Source organism: Eschrichtius robustus, chromosome 4 (genome assembly GCF_028021215.1).
Source record: "Eschrichtius robustus isolate mEscRob2 chromosome 4, mEscRob2.pri, whole genome shotgun sequence".
In the NCBI taxonomy this organism is placed as follows: domain Eukaryota; kingdom Metazoa; phylum Chordata; class Mammalia; order Artiodactyla; family Eschrichtiidae; genus Eschrichtius; species Eschrichtius robustus.
This window is the reverse complement of record NC_090827.1, coordinates 82748471-82771163: the sequence shown is the minus strand read 5'-3', so window position 1 is coordinate 82771163 and position 22693 is coordinate 82748471. Positions and strand designations below refer to the sequence as shown.

General features: G+C 32.0%; 1 protein-coding gene across 1 annotated transcript in view; it reads right to left on the bottom strand.

Moving 5' to 3' along the window:
• GABRG1 (gamma-aminobutyric acid type A receptor subunit gamma1) overlaps positions 1-22693 on the bottom strand; it is a 61596-nt gene that overhangs the window by 33946 nt on the left and 4957 nt on the right. The window contains exon 2 of the mRNA XM_068542239.1: positions 10432-10580. Within this exon, the coding sequence (XP_068398340.1) occupies positions 10432-10580 (149 nt within the window). The remainder of the gene's footprint in view (positions 1-10431; positions 10581-22693) is intronic.

The following is a 22693-nucleotide window of genomic DNA, read 5'->3' as shown; positions in this document are numbered from 1 at the left end:
ATTAATTTTGAAACTACAGCTAGTGCTTATATGCTTCAAAATATAAAAAGGAAAACAATGGAAATCTGTAATTGTTCCTTAATAATGACTTATTACTGCTTTCATTGATTTATGCTATGAACAATACTTTTGGGTGAAATCACTTAAAATACAGGATTCTTAGTAATTGAGTAAGTACTTTCTTGGCTTTATGATTTTCTCAGTAGAAGGTTTGTCCAATTGCAGAATTTCAGTGATATTTTAAAGGAAAACACCATACTTCAATTCAAAAGTAGAAAAATGAAACTAAAAGAAAATTGCTATTCCAAGCTTATTAAATGATATTTAGAAAGTGGGCACACTATGTTTAATTCATCAATACACACAGAGAACAAAGATCTGTTTTTTGTGATAGTACAACAATGACTGAGAAAAGCATGTACTGCCACAGCAAATTACATTTTTGATAGATAAAGGGAAGACAGGTAAAGATGACACTGAATTATTTTTGCAAGGCCTCTTTCTGTGCTGTGACTTCTAAGTACTTTGCTTTAAGTATCTCACCAGAATATAAGTAGACTCCTAGTGGAAGTGAGTATATAGAAATAGACATTCCGGGCAACTTAGTAATCCAGCAAATACAAAGAGGAAGGAAAAGAGAAAGAAAGAAAAAAACAGGGAGCTCAACATCGAGTTTCCAGGCAGTTAAGGCAAAACTGAAGAGAGCCCACTCTGGGTGAGTAATTGGTTATCAATCAGAAGATATAAACTAAAATGAATTTTAAAAATATTTTCTTCATACTTATTTTTAACCATGCTGTATTCCAATTGTCTAAGATATCTTTAGCATAATATGTAGCTTTTGGGTCACTTTGGATATTAAAATTAATTTAAGTCAGTCAAAAACTCTAATCCTGGAAAATAAGATTAATGGTCTTTTCTTATTGCCCCTAAATGGTATTAAAAAAGAAATAGTCCCACTGATCTGGATATTGCAGTTATAATATACAGATTTTGAAAGAACTATGACTAATATGTCTTATTGCCCTAGAACAGACAGCAGGGGTTCTCAACACAAAGATGTTATATTTGGGTCCAGATACTTCTTCCCAGGCCTTACTAACAAGGAATGTCAACTAACATTTGCCATCTCCTTCCCCAGGTTACATATGGACAAATAGACACTTGGATACACATGGAAGAAAAGGTAGATATGGATAAATAGATACTTAAGACTGTGCTGTCTAATACCTTAGCTAGTAGATACTAACACAGACACCTAGAAAAGATACTAACATAAATTTTGGACAGAAAAGAATGCCTAAAAAGATCACTTTAATAATTATTCATATTTGTTTGTTTTCAAATTTTTTATTGAAGTATATTTGATTTAGTATAAATCATACTATAAATCACAATAGTATTTGTGTTAGTTTCAGGTGTTCAGCATAGTGATTCAGTTACTTTTTTCTGATTATATTCCATTACAGATTATTACAAGATATTGATTACAATTCCCTGTGCTATATAGTAAATCCTTGTTGCTTAACTATTTTATGCATTTTATATATAGTACTTTGTATCTGTTAATCCCATACTCCTAATTTGTCCCTCCTCCCCTCTCTCTCCCCTTTGGTAACCATAAGTTTGTTTTCTATGCCTGTGAGTCTTTTTCTGTTTTGTATATAGAGTCTTTGTATTATTTTTTAGATTCCACATATAAGTGATATCACATAGTATTTGTCTTTCTCTGTCTTACATACTTCACTAAGTATAATATTCTCTAGGTCCATCCATGTTGCTGCAAATGGCAATATTTTGTTCCTTTTTATGGCTGAGTAATATTCCTTTGTATATATTTATATATATATATATATATATATATCTTATCTTCTTTAACCGATCTGTTGATGGGCGCTTGGGTTGTGTCTATGTCTTGGCTATTATAAATAGTGCTGCTGTGAACACTGGGGTACATGTATCTTTTTGAATTAGGTTTTTGTTTTTTCTGGGTATGTACCAGGGAGTGGGATTGCTGGATCATATGGTAGCTCTATTTTTTTTTTTTTAAGGAAACTCCGTACTATTTTCCATAGTGGAGGCACCAATTTGCATTCCCAACAACAGTGTACAAGAGATTCCTTTTCTCCACACCTTCTCCAGCATTTATTATTTGTAAACTTTTTGATAATAACCATTCTGACCAGTGTGAGGTGATACCTCATTGTAGTTTTGATTTGCATTTCTCTAATAATTAGTGATATGAGCATCTTTTCATCTGCCTCTAGGCCATCTGTATGTCTTCTTTGGAAAAATGTCTATATAGGTCTTCTGCCCATTTTGATTGGGTTGTTTGTTTTTTCGATATTGAGTTGTATGTGCCGTTTGTATATTTTGGATATTAACTCCTTGTTGGTCGCATCGTTTGCAAATATTTTCTCCCATCCCATAAGCTGTCTTTTCGTTTTGTTGATGATTTCCTTTGCTGTGCGAAAGCTTTTGAGTTTAATTAGGTCCCATTTGTTTATTTTTGCTTTTATTTATTTTTCCTCGGGACACTGATCTAAGAAAATATTGCTACAACTTATGTCAGAGAATGTTTTGCCTATGTTCTCTTCTAAGAGTTTTATGTTGTCATGTCTTATATTTAGGTCTTTAAGCCATTTTGAGTTTATTTTTGTATATGGTATGAGGGAGTGTTCAAATTTCATTGACTTACATGTAGCTGTCCAGCTTTCCCAACATCACTTTTTGAAGAGACTTAAGTCATTTATTATGTATACTCTGAGATGAACAGATAAAATGCTACTCTGCACAGTACATATTACTACTTATATTTAAATAGAAATTAATTAAATTTAATTGAAATTTAGCCATACTAACCACATTTCAAGTACTCAATAGTCAATAACCAATTTCAAGTATTCAATACTCACAAATGTATGACTGCTTTTAGTATATATAACATATATTAAATATATGTAAATTTAATTATTTCGAATTTCTTCTTAGGAGAATGAAAGACTGATCTCTTATTCTGTAGTTCAATGTCTCTTTAGACAGCAGACTTAGCAACCTGCTCCTGCTCCTACACCTGATCAGGGGAAAAGAAAGTTGGAGAGGAGATTTAAAGAAAGAGAAGCAATGGAGTATCTGCACACCCACTCTTTGGAATGTCTAGGATATTTTATTTTCTTGTGGGTACAATTCACATCAAAAGAAAATAACTGGACCAGAGGCATCTTACCAGTTTTTTGGCCACCAGCAGCACATATCTCCAGACTAGATTGTTGATGAAAGGAGCTAAGGCAGGTGGAAGATATAGAGAAGCCTCTAGATTCCCCAGGTCAAGGAAGTGAGCAGTATAAAATGCCTATGAACAACAACATAAAGCATTTCTACTCTATTCCTACCCTCCTACCCTCACTATTTATATGTTTGCCTCTCAAAGTGTACTAAGGGCCATTTGGTGTTAACCCAAAAAGAAATAAAAACTAAGAAGACAAAAGTTTCAAACTGCACCTAGTTAACTCCTCATATCTCCTGCATGTTACCATCACTAGAAACTTAGAAGAATTAAACAGATGGAATAAAAAAGCAGATCCTCCCCTTCTCACCCCAAGTCCCTGTCTAGTGGTACATGTCTATCATCTATTCTGGGAGAGGGATAGCTTTAAATCTATTGGGATAGTAATTTTTTAGATTAAATCAAACTATCTAAATCACTGAAATTGTTTGAAAAGCCGTAGACTCTACCGGAAAAGTTGTTAAGAAATAAAAAACAAAATTCAACATAAAGTAATTAAAGCTTTACTAGAATTACAAAGCCTTTTAATATTAATTCCTTATTAATTTCAGAAGTCCTCAGTAAATTCATTAAATTTATTTTCATAATTAATGAAGAAGAAAGATGTTAACACAAATTTTGGACAGAAAGGAATGCCTACAAATCATGTGAACAATTAAATAATTCATTTTGTATAATCTGAGATGCACAGATACAAATGCTGCTATGCATGGTATAATTATCAAGGTACTTAGGACATGTTTTGTCTAATCTATTAAACGATGTGATGTCACAGATGTATATAGCATTTGAAAGTCCAAATCTTGATCTGAAATAATTTAGGTAAAATGCTAAATTCATGAAGTAGGACAACTGTCAAAATACTTACACATGAAATTAAAAGATTATACACGCTAGATTCTATTCAGAAAAGTTCACTCAGTAAGTATTAAATGAACATAATTTATGTTTCAGACATTGTTTTAGCAACGAGGGATAGGGTGCTTTCTACCTTCAGGGAACTGACATTAATTGAAAGAAAAGAGAGTGTCAAATAATAATAGTGAAATATGACGAGTAAAATGGAAGTACAGATTTCTGTTTCTTGTGATAAGTAATTGGCATCAATTTAACCATCTCAATAAAAACAACTTTTTAATGTTTAAAGCCTTGAGAGTCATTATGAAGATATAACACAAAATATTTATACACCAAATAACAATGCATTTACCTTTATGAGGCAAAATCTACAGGAGAAAAAGGGAAATACAGAGAGTAACACACCAAAAATTGAAGAGGGAAAAGAAATCATTAAATTTCCAACTCAAAAAAAAAAAAGCAAAACAAAATAAAATATAATGAAGGTTATAATAAAGACAAAGTAGAAATTACAAGGTAGTTAATAGAAAAACAGTAGAGCTCATTCGTTAATAATGGAAATTCTGAAAAAATCCACTTCTCTTAATTTTCTTGATCAGAAAAAAGGGGGTAATAATACAAAATATAAAATAGGAAATAACAAATGGGAACTAAACATTGAAACAGAAAAAGTTTGCTTTTTTAATCCTAAGAAATTACTTTGAAGACTTCTTTGCAAGTAAACTTGAAAACCTAAATAAAAGAGACAGTTTTCCTAGGCAAATACAGATTACCAAAAATGAGTAGAAAGCACAAACAGACCAATTTTCATAGGAAAAAAAAGTGATCAAAGTGACTAACTATTTCCAAAAAGCACAACACCTGGATGAATTTATAATGGAATTCCATCAAACCTCCAAAAGTCAGATGATGCTAACACCTGGATAAAGTGCTAGACCTTTGAGAATGAAGGAAAATACCTTTTCATGAAACAAATGTAAAAGGATGGCTAAAACAAATGAAGACAGTACTCAAAAATAAAATAGAAGATGAATATCACTTATAAATACCAATACAAAATACTAAATAATATATTAGCAAGCATAATCCAATACCTCATTAAGTTTATAATATATCATGACCAAGAGAGCTTTAGTTCAGAATGCAGATTGTTTCAATTAATACTATACACCATACTAATAGATTTAAAGAGGATAAAACTCAAAATTATTTCCAGAAATGTTGAAAAAGGCTTTGAAAAATTTCAATACCAATTCCTGATTTTAAAACTAAATCAAGCAAATCAAGGGATAAGTTCTTAATGTGAATATTCATATGAAGAAACACTAGAGTCATTTCCATGAGAACTAAAATGAGGCAAAATTACCCATTATCTCCACTACTATTCATTATTATGTTAGACTTATTAGACAATGAAACATCATAACGCTTTTAGACAAGAAAATTCGATTAGTTGCATATGAGTTGGTAAATAAAATAAATAACTTTTTGTATATGGTATGATAGCATATTTTGAAAACAAATGATGCTTAAACTAACCAAAAAATCAGAAGGCAGCAGGAAGGTAGTAAGATATAAAATGAACATTCATAAATCAATGACATTGATATACAAAACCAGAAATCAGGTAGAGGACATTACAGTTGAGGAAATATTTACAGGAGAAAAAATTAAATACTTAGGATTCAATTTAAGAAATGTGAAAAATCTATGAGTAAATCTTAAAACATTCCAGAGAGATACAAAATTAACATGAAGATTTAGAAAGGCAGCCCATGTTCCCATATTAGATGATACAATGTTATAAAGATGTTAGTTTTCCCAAAGTTAATTTACAAATTTAACACAATCCCAATAAAAATACCAACAGTTCTTTTTTAAATGTAACTAAACTTGTTGATAATAAAGCTCCTTTTTTTTTAAAAAATGACACGCAATAGCCAGGAAAACTGAAAAGGAAAACCAAAAGAAAATGAAAATATAAGGTGGGGCCAGCTCTATAAGATATTAATACTAAATGTTTTAGTCTCAAAATACTGTTGAATCTCTACTGTTAATATAGTGTGGTGGCAAATAAATAGAAAAACAAATAAAAGAATGGGATAGAAAGGACAGAAATCACAAAAGTACATAAGGAAATGTAATATATGATAAAGTTGACATCTCAAATAATGGAAGCAAAGATTGACTTTTTAAAAACTCATGCTGAGTCAACAGAAAAGCCATTTGAAAAAGATAAAAATTAGATTCATACTTTACACCATACACAGGAATAAAATTCAAATGCATCAGGGAATTAAATAAAAGAAATAAAATCATACAAATGCTAAAAGTAAACATAGATGAATTCCATTCAAAGTGGAATATAACCAGTAACATGGAAATGAAACTGTCAAAAAATGGTTAACATAACCACATTGAATGGGGATAGGGAAGAAAAGAACTAACCTAAGTTACTTTGAGGAACAGTATTTTGATTACATACTGCAAAGATAAAGGCAAAAAAAATTGTATATGAATATTTTATTCTAGTTAATTTTTTATAGATGTGTTAAAGTTATAGAATTACTTTATGTATTTACTGGAATTGAACAAATAATAACATATACTATGGGTAAATGAGAGCCAGGTGTCTCCCTGATGGAAAAATAAATTACAGATAAGGAAAAGGGAAAGGTTAGAATGAACCCTATGGTGTTTGGACTGGAATCAGGGTTGTCAGTATCGACTTCTGGTTTATAATACGTATACACAGGGATAGACATAGAAATATAGATGCCTGTGAATGTATGTGTAGAACATATATTTTCTCCTTCTGCGCAATGAGAAGGTCAAGAAGCAATGACACCCAATATTAAGAAATACACCTGGTGCTCACATCTTGGTTTCTAAATACCATTCTACAAAAAGAGGAACCAGGGTTCTTGGAGAAATGATGAATTCCATTGCTGGATCAAGAGGACCCTGGAAAATTTTATGTGCTAGAAAGTAAGGATATGCTCAGAAAATGATAGAAACATAAAAGAACAGAGAAATAAAATTATAGGACGTACCAGTTGTCAAGTTTTCATTTTGAGCAATAAAATAAATAATGATGGTAAAGGATAATAAACTATAAGATAAGACATATATCTAGAGGTCTACGCTGAGTAAATAAATAAGTGAATAGATAAACAATTGGACAAGTAATAGATCCTCCTTACTGCAGAATTACAATTAATTTGTGTAGAAGGAATGATGATAATATTGACTTACCACTTGACAAACATCACAGTAATACTCTTGCAAGTAAGAATCATTGATAGAGACCAGAGGAATGGACAAAAGTGTGCTGAGAAATATCTGCATATTTCTCCCCAGTGCAGTATCTCCTCACAACATATTTATTCATCAAAAAGAAAGATAAGGGGCTTCCCTGGTGGCGCAGTGGTTGGGAGTCCGCCTGCCAGTGAAGGGGACACGGGTTCACGCCCTGGTCCGGGAAGATCCCACATGCCGCGCAGCGGCTGGGCCCGTGAGCCACAACTACTGAGCCTGCGCGTCTGGAGCCTGTGCTCTACAACGGGAGAGGCTGCGACGGTGAGAGGCCCGCGCACAGCGATGAAGAGTGGCCCCCGCTTGCCACAACTGGAGAGGGCCCTCGCACGGAGGCGAAGACCCAACACAGCCAAAAAAAAAAAAACAAAAAACAAAAAACAAAAAACTGCCCGGTAGTGTGAAATAATTCTGTTTGATGTAAAAAGAAGAGAAGGAAAACTGAGTTGCTAAATCGGACTTTTCACAGTTTGGGGCTAGAAGTTAAAAAAAAAAAAAAAAAAAGAAAGATAATAACTTCACAGTGAGGAAACGTGGAAGAAACCACACTTAACGAAAGTGTGGTTTACATCACCAGTAATAAGATATATAAACATCACATACCTCCTAACAATACACTGAAAGCACAAAATATCACTTTTGCGGTGTTCTTGGCAAAAATGCACAAACACAGCCCAATAATGAAAATATCAGACAAATTGAGGGGCGTTCCACTGGCCAGTATACTTTAAAATTATCATGTTCATGAAACAAACAGAAAAACTGAGAAACTATACGAGGTTGGAGGAGAGTATGGAGGCATGAGAACAAAATGCAATGTGTGATCTTGGTTGGGATTCTGAACAGAAGAAAAGGACATCAGTGAGGTATCTGCCATAATTTGAATAAGGTCTGTAGATTAGTTAATAGTATTGTATCAATATTAATTTATTGATTTAGGTAATGAGTCTATGATTATGTAAATATTAACATTATGGCTGAAAGATTTCTGGGAATTTCATGGATAGATAATATTTTATTAAGTCTAAATTTTATTTTGAAAAAATAATTAAAATAATCTAGGAAAACAGAAAACTAAATCATGGAAAATAGATTAACAATAAACAAAATAGTGTAAAATAATAAAATTTAAGAAAATTTTCAACAAAGAAATTTGACAAAGCTAAAATTTGATTTTATGACAAACTAATAAAAATTTTAAAGCCCTTCAAGATTTATTCATAAATGAAAGAATAGATTACTAATATCAGGAATGGCGGAGGAGAAAAGCCCTCAGATCCGAAAAACATTAAAAATATCATAAGAGATGTTATGAAACAATCTAACTCAAGTAAATTTTAAAATTTAAATTCCTTGAAAACTAACCAAAACTAATAAAGTAATTGAACTGCTAAAATTTTTTCCCAAAATACAAACTCTAGGCCAACATGACTTCACCAAGTAATTCTTCCAAATATTTACGGGAGAAATAGTATCCATTTTAGATAACTCTTTCAGAGATGAAAAGAGAGGGAAATATAGCTCATTTGTAGATGCTAGCATAATATTGACGCCAAAACTGAAAAAGACATTACAGAAAGTAAAATAACAGGCTAATGCCCTTTATGAACATAGATATAAAATTCCAAAACTAAATATTATCAAACTGAATCTAGTGATATTTTTAAAATATTACCATGTCACAACTAAGTAACATTTATTACAGACACGCAAATTTTGTTTAAGTTTTAAAAATCAGCCAAAGTTAGTTACAGAAAAAACGTTAGTAGAATAAAGGGCAAAATATGATCAATATGATTGTTTCAATAGGTGAACAGAAGTCATTTGAACCAGTAGGGAGGCAAAAAGAACCCTAGCAAAATAAGAAGGTAAAGGAACTACAAAGAGCATCTTAAAAAAAAAAGAAGCTTACATCAAACATCATAATTAATAGTGAAATATAGACTGTTTTCCCTGATATCAGGAACAAACCAGGACTATTCAACACTGATCTCTAGTCTTAGTGCAATGTCATGAAAAAAGTATAATTTTGAAAATTAATTAGAATGTTCATTATTTGCAAAATAAACTCTATTGGCAAAGTAGTCATTATTGGTAATAGTCATTACTCTCTGTGTTTATAGAAAATCTACATTAATATAACAATAAATAAAGTTGATAAATTTAGCAAGGCTGCTGAGGACAGAGTAAATTAACAAAATATCTATTGTATTTCTATACACTGCTAATAAAAACTTAGAAAGTAAAACTAAAAAAATCTATTTATACTTACATTAAAACTTCAAATGTAGAAAATTAAATCTAGTAAAATATATTCAGCACTTCTTTACAGAAGACATTAATAAAAAATTGAACATATGTGGAAGAATATATGATGATCATGAATTTGGTACAGTAAAAATTCACTATGGTAAACATTTCAATTTCCCTATATTGATTATAGATTTAATGCAATCCCAATAAAAATCTGGCTGACATATTTTGTTTGTTTTAAAGTGTTGCAGTGGGAAACTTTGAGGTTATTTATGTTATAAAATGTATACATAAATGCTCAAAACTGAGAATAACAATTTTGACCAAGAAGAACAATGTTGGATTGTCTACACTAAATATACTCTCAAGGCTTATAATTCTACATTAACTAAAACAGTGCAGCACTGCACAAAATTGGAACGCCTACATACCTTTCAAATATTCCCTTTTATGAAATATCTCTTAGTTTTTCAGGCAGTTTTATCAAAAATTGCTCTGTTGTAGCAATTGTAAAATAATTACATCGAAAATGTTTAGATGTCTTTCTTCCCAAGTCAAACTGTGAAGCTTTCAAAACAGTACCATTCCAAATAATAATTGCCAAACCCGCAGTCTCTAACACGCATCGGACACTCAAGGAATATGAAATATGATAAAATAACATCAGCAAATGTGGCTTTCACAGTCACCAAAATCCCAGAATGATTACTCGAACTTACCTCCTATGTCTGGGCGAAGTTTATTGTCATAGCCTTGAAGCAAGGAGTTGAGAATTTGTGTTATATCTCCTTCATGAATCTTTGGTGCCAAGACCCAAGTTTTGTTCACTGTTAAATCCTCATCATCTTCATCATCTGCTTTATCAACACTAAAGAATTCAAAAACGAAAATTGTATGATAGAAAGTTCAACCAAGTAGTGTATTTTTAAAAATAGTTTAAGATTATTCTAATTGTGTAAGAGAATAATAATAGGGGGAAAAAAGCATTAGAAATATTTTACATTCGGTTAGACTAACGCCTACATCATATGAACTGTCCTGTTTTAATAATACTCAAAAATGAAGAATCCAGTGCAAGGAAATATCGTATAATATTAATGTAATAAAGTTTTGCCACTCCCACAACTGTCATTTAAGGCCATAGAGATTATGCACTGATAATGTGAGGAGTGGCCCTAGATTTGTGCGGTACACAATCTGCACAACCATACGTAAGTGACTCTATACCACCACACCCTAAACTAAAAATTAAGAAGTAAATAAGTGCAGGAAAAGTCGTAATCATTAGTCTGGTAAAATGTATTTTTAAATGCACGTGTAGAAAAGAAGACTTAATGAAAGATGAGTGAGGAAGTGTTCAAAGAAAAAAGGAAAAGGTATTGAACACACCTATGCTTCTTCCTTTTAAGTCAGAAGAACCGAGACCCCAGACATCTATTCCAAGAAGTCTGTCAAAGATTGTCTTACCAAATCATGAGTGGATGACTCACTCTTCATATATATACATATATATATAATCATGTATACATATATATACATATTATATATACATACACATATGTATCTATATATACATGTCTATATATATACACATATATATATAAAATCATGCTTTCCATATATATATATATGTGTATATATATATGGAAAGCATGATTATCACATTTTAGGACTAGAAGTTAGACTTTAGGGATCAAATAACCCACTGCCTTTATTTTGTAAATGAGGAAACAAGTCAGTAGGGAATCAACCAAAGCACAAACTCATTTATTTTCAAAACTGAGACTCAAACCCTGGTCCTATAGCTAATGCTTCCTGCTACGCCTGTGTGTTTAACAAGCATAAAGTTTCAGCTTACTTATGAATTGTGGTAGAAACATATAGTAATATAGATATTCATCTATAATTCACCAAAAGTAACAAACTACTTTATTACCCGTAAGTAACCCCCCTTCATCTGAGTGAGATCAACCTAGACTTACACCCAACTTTAGTAAATATTAGTCCTCCACTGAAAAAGTATATATAAACTTTTATACTGGTAAAATCAGGTAAATCTATAATATATTATTTATTTACATATATTTATTTGAGAGATGAGCTTCCCTCCCACAGTAGATATTCAAGTTTATCTTAACAGCCTTAGTTGATATTTCTACACTATTCATTCAAATCTCTTTTGCTGTGAACCTAAACATCTTAGCTAATGCAGCCTTTACCCACTTTATCCTTTCAAATTATTTTTCAGTTTTATTGAGATATAATTGACATATAACATTGTACATGTTTAAGGTGTACAACGTAATGATTTGGTCTATGTATATATAGTGAAATGATTGCCACAATAAGTTTAGTTAACATCCACTCTCTTTATCCTTTTAAAGAGTATAAATTAACATTGTAAATTAAAACTTAACCTTTAAGTATTTGTACCTCATTTTATCTTTACAATAATTGTATTGATAGTTATTAACGGAGAGTTCACGGATAATGGAGTACATTATTCTTCTCAATATTTTCCCTCTTCTCCTGTCAGAGAACTATTCTTTTCACTCCACTGACTTCTAACTTGGTCATGTGACCTGAAATACTCCTTTCTGCAATGCATCCCTGTCCCATTAAACTCAGGTTTGGCCCTGAAATTTGCTTTGGTTAATGGAATACATGTAACATAGATCACTACCAAGCAGAAGATTTATTGTCAGTGCATGGTTCACCATATCTCTCTGTCCTTCTGCCAGAAGACCAGCCATACTCAGACAGAGGCTACTACTCCATGACTTCACTTTCAGGGTGAAGGCAACATGAACGTAGCCACAATTGACCTACAATGGACATGTAGCCTGAGAGAGAAATAAACATTTAGTATTGTAAGCCACTGAGATTTGTGGGTAGTTTATTACCACAGTATACAAATTTTATCCATATGTGAACTCCTGGAGTACATTTATTTAACAGATTTTTAATGAAGTGCTCATTTATATTAATTGTTTTGCTGTATTTAACTTCAAAAATATATACTACTGAAATACAGTTGTATGATTTCCTTTAATTAATTTCTTATTTTCTCTCAATAATATATATACATATGTACATACATACATTCATTTATAAACTAAAGCGTTAAAAGTACTGAAATATTAAGAATCCTGCTCATGTGTCTTCCAGGAAAATTTTATCTAATTAGAACTGCTGAGATATTGTCAACAACCAAAATTTAGGGCATCCGTCTAGCTTTGAAATACAACTGTAGTCAAATGGAAGTTCCCAGAAAAAATAGGAAGCACATGCTTATATTGACTTATATCCCCCTTTTCCCAGCTATCTCAGACGTAACATAAAAATTGACCTCAATGACATCACAAACTAACTTTCCTCATTTTTGGCAATAACAGAAAGGAAATTTCATTATAGTTAATTTTCTTCATTTTTCCTCCACACTTTCTGAATTACCTTCAGAATATTCATTAACTACCTTAATTTCATATTGGTATTATCTTGGTGATTAAAAAACACTTATAATCTTAAAGATAGTTCATATAGCATATCTGATGTTTCACTATCATTCATAGACTGGAAGTTTTGTAACATTTACCTATGTTGAGTGAACATTCATTTGGAGGAAACAAGTATTATTTTCTTAGGCAATATTCTGGGAATTTGTAGACATTTGCGAGCGCTTCTCTTAAATAATTTGAATGAGTATAATTTTATCATTATTGGAAATAAATATACTCCTTGGTATATAATTTTACTAAATGTTTATTTTGATGATTGATGTTTTTATTGTTCTTATCAGCTGTTGAGTAATTTCCTACCATGTTTCATGAACTGAGTGCTAGGTTTCTTCCATATTAAGGTATGTCATTTAATCCAGAGTAATCCCATGAAATAAACATTACTTTTCCTGTTTTACAAATTAGAAAAAAATAGATTTATAGAATTTGCAGGACCCACACTATTAAATAATAGAGCCAGGATTTGAAACAAGATTGATTTAGCTTGAAGACTCCTTTTCTCTTTGAAGTTTCCATGGTATCTTACTTTATCTTTGTTAAACAATCCGGGGTAGTTAGATTTTGAGTTTTCTAATTTATAAGAACATAACAACATTTTGGTAAGTAGTTAGCAAGTGCATTTGGGTTGTGCATGGGTAGAATGCTTAGTCTCTGCCTTTGAGTTCTGAGAAGTTAGAATAATAATTTCAAGGAATCACACACACACTCTCTCTGATAAAAAAGACTTTCTGAAGTGTGTGCTCAATCTTCAGTCCAATGCTTTAATTCATTTATAGAGGAAATACCATGTATTACAAATATGCTAATTGCTGAAAACAAAAAGATAAGTAAAATTGTATTCCTGATCTATTTGATCTTATTTTCTAATGAAGGAGAAAACTATTCAAATGATACAAAAAACCGTCATGTACAAAGATGCTTATCACAGCGTTTTCTATAGTAGCACAAATTTTAAACAAAAGAGCACGTTTAAGTAAAGTATTATATGTCCATATGGTGTGATTGATGCATCCATTCAATTGGTGATTATGAAAAGTCTGTAAAAATATTAAATTATTTTCATAATTTAATGTTGTATGCAAAGTAACATATAATAATTTGCCTTGATCAAAACCTAGGTATAAATGGCTAAAGATTTAACCGGAAAGCAGTATAATGAATACACTAAGTATTCTATGCTAGTGGAGCTACAGAAAATTTTTTTCTGTATATTAATAGTATACTACAATTTTTCTGCATAATTTTGTAACATAACTACATGAAAAGGAGTTAATTTGACATTAATGCCTACCTAAAAATGAACTGCCTCTTCCTATACACCAGATAGTGCCCTGAAATAAATTTCTAATCATAAAAAATAAGTAATTAAGTAGAGGTTTTTATAGAGACAAGTAGAGCTTTACACTCTGCCAAGAAAATGAAATTGGCAGTCTTAAAAAGTTGGCACTCGATTCTCCTTGGGTAAGAACATGGTTGACTGACAGCCCAGGCGCCAGCCCTCTGGACCAGCACTGCATCTGTACCAGATCCAAGCTTCCCCAGGCTGCTTTCAGGCAATAAATGAACATTGTGGCAATGGTAGTACAGACCCGTTCCTGCAAGACTAGGGCCTCCTCTACAGGGCAACTTGTGTTGGATGAATCCTGCTGGCCTGGCCAAAGCCTGTTTAGTAAGGCTCTCTAGTCTGAGACTCTTTTAACCCAAACATCCTCTTTGCTTATACTTGCACAGGGATCAGACCTCCATTATTATCTGAAGGCTCTCTCTGCTTACTTCCACTTCCTCTCGTTTACCCTGCGCAGGCATTTCTCTCGAAAATCTCTTACATGTCCAATCCCAACTTGGCATCTGTTTCTCTGAGGCTTTTGCTTCTCATATTCTTTAATTGACACTTGTAACTTGTTACTAAAGAAAATTTCTGAGTCACCTGTATCAGTGTTGGTTTTTTTTTTTTTTTTGTCTTACTAACTTATTTTAATACCTTGACAAATCCATCTGATTACATAGTAAATTATTGTATGTAAAAGAGTACTTTAAAGATTGTATTACACTTCTGAATATAACAAGCAAAAGTTTTAAACTAATGGTAACTAAGAGATAGGTTAAGTGAAGACAAGGCATGCTAAGCCATATAATCATGAGGAGAATTCATCTTTACAGCTAGAAAATATATATATATATGTCTATAGCAAGTCAATCAATCAATATAAACTATTTTTCATACATAGGGTAAATATTCATCAAGATTTTCCCAGGACAATCTTGATTTACACCTGTTGTCCTAGAATAATTACAATATTAATAGTAACCTCTTTCACTCACAAAATGGCCTAATTTGGATGATAAATTGTAAAGTCACTGGATATAGTTCATATAAAGTTTACTGCAATGAAAATGCCCTTGTTCTGACACCTAGGGAAGACTCTTCCATCAATCTATTAAGGCAGTGCAGATGACAGCAAAGGAAACCATAAACAAGATGAAAAGACAACCCTCAGAATGGGAGAAAATATTTGCAAATGAAGCAACTGACAAAGGATTAATCTCCAAAATATACAAGCCCCTCATGCAGCTCAATATCAAAAAAACAAATAACCCAATCCAAAAATGGGCAGAAGACCTAAATAGACATTTCTCCAAAGAAGATATCCAGATTGCCAGCAAACACATGAAAGGATGCTCAACATCACTAATCATTAGAGAAATGCAAATCAAAACTACAATGAGGTATCACCTCACACTGGTCAATAAGAATGGCCATCATCAAAAAGTCTATAAACAATAAATGCTGGAGAGGGTGTGGAGAAAAGAGAACCCTCTTGCACTGTTGGTGGGAATGTGAATTGATACAGCTACTATGGAAAAAAGTATGGAGATTCCTTAAAAAACTAAAAATAGAACTACCATATGACCCAGCAATCCCACTACTGGGCATATACACTGAGAAAACCATAATTCAAAGAGTCATGTACCACAATGTTCATTACAGCACTATTTACAATAGCCAGGACATGGAAGCAACCTAGGTGTCCATCAACAGATAAATGGATAAAGAAGATGTGGTGTGTATATATATATATATATATATATATATATATATATATATATATAAAATGCAATATTACTCAGCCATAAAAAGAAACAAAATTGAGTTATTTGTAGTGAGGTGGATAGACCTAGAGTCTGTCATACAGAGTGAAGTAAGTCAGAAAGAGAAAAACCAATACAGTATGCTAACACATATATATGGAATCTAAGGGGGAAAAAAAAGGTCATGAAGAACCTAGTGGCAAGACAGGAATAAAGACTCAGACCTACTAGAGAATGGACTTGAGGATATGGGGAGGGGGAGGGGTAAGCTGGGACAAAGTCAGAGAGTGGCATGGACATATATACACTACCAAACGTAAAATAGATAGCTAGTGGGAAGCAACCACATAGCACAGGGAGATCAGCTCGGTGCTTTGCGACCACCTGGAGGGGTGGGATGGGGAGGGTGGGAGGGAGGGAGATGCAAGAGGTAAGAGATATGGGAACATATGTATATGTATAACTGATTCACTTTGTTACAAAGCAGAAACTAACACACCATTGTAAAGCAATTATACTCCAATAAAGATGTTAAAAAAAAAGAAAAGAAAAACAAATACCGTATCCTAACAAGGAATAAAGATGCAGACGTAGAAAATGGACTTGAGGACACCGGGAAGGGGAAGGGTAAGCTGGGACAACGTGAGAGAGTGGCATGGACATATATACACTACCAAATGTAAAACCGATAGCTAGTGGGAAGCAGCTACATAGCACAGGGAGATCAGCTCGGTGCTTTGTGACCACATAGAGGGGTGGGATAGGGAGCATGGGAGGGAGAAGCAAAAGGGAGGGGATATGGGGATATATGTATAGCTGATTCACTTTGTTATACAGCAGAAACTAACACAACATTGTAAACCAATTATACTCCAATAAAGATGTAAAAAAAAATACAATACATATTGCTGATGCTATGATTACAAAATTGAATTTCAAGCTGTTTAGGACAAGGCAATAAATAATATTAAATCATATAGCAAAACTTAAAAAAAAAAGACTCATCTCTAAGATTGTAACAAACTCCCATAAATTATTTAGAAAAAGATGGATGATCCATCAGAAAAAAAAAAATGGGCAGAGATTTGATTAGGCATTTCACAAAGATAACCAAATGAGAATGAGTACATGAACAGACACTCCACATCATTACTCATGAGGAAAACATAAATTAAAAACACGAGATACCACTATACATAAACCACAATGGTTAAAATAAAAAACCTTGACAACACCAAGTGTTGATGAGGTTGTGGAGCAACTGGAACTCTTGTACAGGACTGTGAGGGCAAACTGTTAAAACCACTTAGAAAACTCCTTGGTGTTATCTCCTAAAGATGGACGTGCACACACTCTATGACCCAGTAATTGCACCCCCAGGTGCATACTCAACACAGTTGCATAGTATGTTCACCAAAACGCTTGTTCCACAATGTTCAGAGAAGCATTAGTGGATGTACCATCAATTCAGAAAAAAAATCCAAATATGCATCAGTAGTGGAATGGATAAATAAAATGGGTTATTTAAATAAAAAAGTGCAGCTGAAGCTCCAAACAAGGCCTCATCTGTGATCTGTTGCTCATGACAAATTAGTGTTTGTTTATGAACATCAGATACATTTCTATAAGTCAAATGACAAGTTCCAGGGAAGAAACATACCTGTTCTAATGTTTCTGAGTAGACTATATTTTAATGTCAAAGCCTACAGGAGCTAACTTTTAAAGAGTATGTATAGGCACTGAATTTAGATCTGAAAGTCAAAGAAAATAAAATTAAAATTAAAAAACTTTCTTATTTTCTTTTTGCCTTTATATTCTACTTGCTTAATTCTTTTGTACAAAGCTCTTTTTAGGGTAGTAATGCTGAATCATTTTTATTGCTCATAAAAGTTGGTAGGGAAGCGAAACAAGTAAAAGGTGATAGATAATAGAGTTACAGGTTTGAACTTCCAGAGTTTTAGAGAGGTGAAGTGATAGTCCACTCAATTCTGTGATTATCCTCTTAACACAAAAGAATTTGGGACCCATCACGTGAGGCACAGAGAGGAATGCTTTGAAAATTTGAGGAGGGGGAAGGGAAGCATGCCTAGAATATTAAATAAGTGTGTTCCAGTCTGTCCAGTGCTTAACGTTACCATAAAATTGATCACACTGCATCTTAATTAGCTATTTACTTTATTTATTTATGACCCTCTGTAAGCTCCTTGAAAGCCAGGGTTAAGGTTTTCAATGTGATACCATTGGCACTTAGCCTGACATATAGTAGGTATAAAATAAAAAAAAAATTCACTAAGTAAATGAATAAATGGACCGAATATTAGAAATCATCTTGCTGTTTACAGGTAAAATTACAGTGAATAAAGAAAATAAACAACTAAAAACTGTAATTATTGGTCTTAATCAGAGAATTGATTGTAGTTAACCTAATATAAATTTTAAAACATAGTAGCAGTAGCTTTCTGATTCTAGTACTCATCCATCATAAACTTAAAAAAAAAAACTGACTTCTTTCACAATGACAATACAATCTATAAAACAATTACAAAAAATATAGCAGGGAAGATCTGTCTTATGTGAAGAAACTAAAACACCAATTAAAGAATATAAGAATAGAACAAAATAAAGGCAAATAAATATTTTGGCTATAAAACAATATTATTAATACATAATTCTCAAATTAGTTTCTAAATTTAATAAAGTTTTAATTAAAATCCACAGTTCCTATGTAACAGATTAAAATCATTATACTGTAATTAAGTAGAAGAATCAATATAATAATTACAAGAAATTATTGAAAAATAGATTGTTAGATGAAATTTGCCCTGCCAGAATAAAAAGAAAACAAAATAAAGTCACTGTAATCAAAACCATATTGTGATAACACATAAAGAAATCAGTGAAAACAAAATCAAACCTTCAAATTCAGATCCCAAGTGTCTAGAAATTCAGTATACAACAAACGTGACTAGTCAGTTTAGAAATGAAAGGATGAATTATTCAGTAAATTAGATTGAAAGGTTTATCAAGCCATTTAGAAAAAATAAATTAGATTACTACTTAGACAATAATTGCAGATATATTAAAGATCAAAATATAATAAAGTATAAAACTATTAAAGAAAATGTTGAAAACGTTTTTTAACTTTTGAGATGAGGAGGTCTTTCTATGCAACACGTAACCAAACCAGGAAAGGAAAAAAAAAAAAATGACAAAAAAAGGAAAAATAACTCATGGAGGACATAAGACAGTTTAGACAAAGACTGGAGACAAAGGATAGATTGAGACAAAGATATTTACAATGTAACTGGTATACAGAAATTTCAGAGGGAAAAAAAGACTAATAAAAATAACAAACCTTGCTAACATTTACTGGTAGCAAGGGAAAATAACTTTAAAATGTGACAAATTTTAGCCATCACATTGGCAAAATATTAAAAGATTCATTACATTCAGTACTATTGATAATATAGATAAATGACATTTTTATAACCATTAATAGAATAAATTGCTCTAATAGAATAAATTGAGTAATTTGGCAACATTGATGAAATATTGAAATTAAAAGCATGTACATATGTATATATATACACAGTAACAATATTCATAATAAACAAAAAAAGACAGAGAATCTGTAATAGAATAATTTAATAAATTATAACACTTCCTTAATATAGAATGCCATATCATCATTAAAAAGGAGGTACAACTAAGTATGTGTACAAATCTAGAAAAATATCTTTGATATTAGCTGTGTGACAAAAACAAGTGTTAGATTTCATTTGTATAAAAAATGTACACACAAATGTGTATATACATATTTGTTTAAACTTATGGAAAAATCTGGAAGTATAGGCTCCAAATTGCTAAGTAATTTTGAGGAGTAGAATGGACTAAGTATTACTCCATTATTATTTACATTATATGATCAAAACGATTATGACATTAGGGGAAAAAGTTTTGTTTTTCCCATATATTTCAACAACATATATATGTATATCACTTAGAGATTACTTAAATTGTTTGTTTAAGAAAACAAGTAAAGAAAAATAAGGTCTAAACTATTTGTGGTAAAAAACTTAAAATTTAAAATATTTTATGTCCACAGAATAGAACAGAAATTGGATTATATATTGATTCTACAGTTTGAGACGTGGAATATTAGTCTCAGAGAAAAAATAAAATGTGACATCTTCATCCACTGTGATTTTTATGTAGCTTCCTTGGTAAGGTAGAATACATAGCATCTTTAAAATTACACTAATGTTAGGAAATTAATGGCAATAGAGATTACTTTGGGCACAGAGATCTTCACTGTTAGTTTCAAAAGGGGTATGGCCAATTCCTAAATCTAGTAGAACATAGTTTGATCTGGTTAGATAGGATATAGGAGTGTAGGGTTATATTAGTTAATGAGAAAAGGGACAGACTGATATCAGAATCGATTTTTAAAAATTAGTATAGTGACATATTTTTAGAAAGAAAACAAAAACAGAAAAATATAAAATATAGCAGATTATTTTTTTGTAACATCTTTGCTCATAGCTTAGTGATTGATCCTTAAAATAACAACTAGTACTAATAATAAAACAATATATTTTGCCAGTTTTTGGAGTTTTTTATTTGCTTTTTTGGCAGGCCAACGTTATTTTGTTAAAACAGAGTTTAGAAAATTGGGAACCGTGCTTCCAAAGAATAGTCTTTAGGGGGATGATGAATACACAGAGATTATAAATGTTCTTTTGAAACTGTTTCCATGTGAATATTTTTTGGAGGAAGGGAAAGAAACCATAATTTTCTTCACAGTCCATTAAAAAATTACCGCTGGATTGAAAGTATATTAAAATGAACACCAAATTTTCCATTGTTCCACTTTATATTCATAGAACATAACGGAACATAAATTAGACTTAGAAACATATAACACTTCATGACATTCACATTCTCTAAGCCTTTGATGCACTTATGCATCAGATAAATTCTATCAGGCTGCTAAAATTTTTGCAGAATTAAGGCAAATATTGAGACTTATTAAATTATAAACAATATGAAAAGATCTTAAAATTAAATGGAAGAAAGAAATGGGAGTCTGTTCTTTTGAATGCAAAAAGATATACCTTTTCCCTAAGTCTTGGGACCATAAAGTGAGAGGTAAAATAGTTTCATTGACATAAGTATCCTCTCAGAACTTTCACTTCAAAAGGGAGAGAATACAAATGAGTAGAACAGAAACAACAAAACACTCTTTCTAGTCAACTCCAGTTATGATAATTTGCAGGTTTTTCAGAAAGAATTGTTACTAAGGAAATGACAGAAACAAATATACACTCATAAGACACCTGCACAGAGTAACAAATTAGTTTATAGAACACAGATGTCTGATTAAAACTTAAATTTAATCCAACCAATAGGGCTACGTTGTTCTAGTCAATGTGGCTATTTAGTAGAAAAGTAATCCCTGCTCAAAACACTCTACTGCATGTGTTGGAAAATTATTCTAATAGTGGTACACATCTAGGCCGACTGAGAGGTAAATGACCTGCCTATATTGAAATGGATCACAAATTCTGCAACCACAAGTCATGGTCCTAGCAATCTACCCAAAGATTAACTTGTTTTCCAGAACCCTTGATTCTAGCAGCCCTACAGCTATGTGGAGAACCACATCACACCCTGATCACAACAATATTAAAATTTTCATATTTAACCCATTATACTCTAATCATAGATCTTCTGATATGCTCATCTACCTACAGGTTGGAGTGCAGGGTCTATGTTAACTTCCTTTCTATATCCCTAATATTTAGCACAGTCTCTACCACTGTGTTACTCAAAATATTTGTCACTCAATATATTTGTCTAAAAATAGGGAGAAATGTTAAATCTCTAAATGAATTGTATTTGTAAGGAAAGAATTCCTACAGTTCAAAAATTTACTACTAAACTAAGTTATATAGGTTTTAATAGGACGTTGCTATCTTAATGTCATATGTTAGATGACCAAAGTAAAGGATATCCTAGGAATATAGTTTTCAAAAGGCCCACCAAACCGTGAGACCATACCTCTGGCCACAGAATAGTAGTGTTATCTTCCTATGTATATTTTTCACTAACACTGACCTGAACTTATGCCTATGACAGCTAAGAGCATTCAGTCTTTTCCCAGAGTTACAATTGATGCCAGTCTCCTTAGTGTCCCCACTAGAGCTCATCTAGAATTGCAAGTAGCTGTTATACCAACTTATTGTCTTTACTTGTTTATATTGATAGGCCGTCTCAACATTAACTACTAGAGTTTAAGTTCACTGGGGTCAGGGGCTCTGCCTTCTTTGTCCAGCACGTATACTATCACATATGTGTCCTGTATAAACTATAC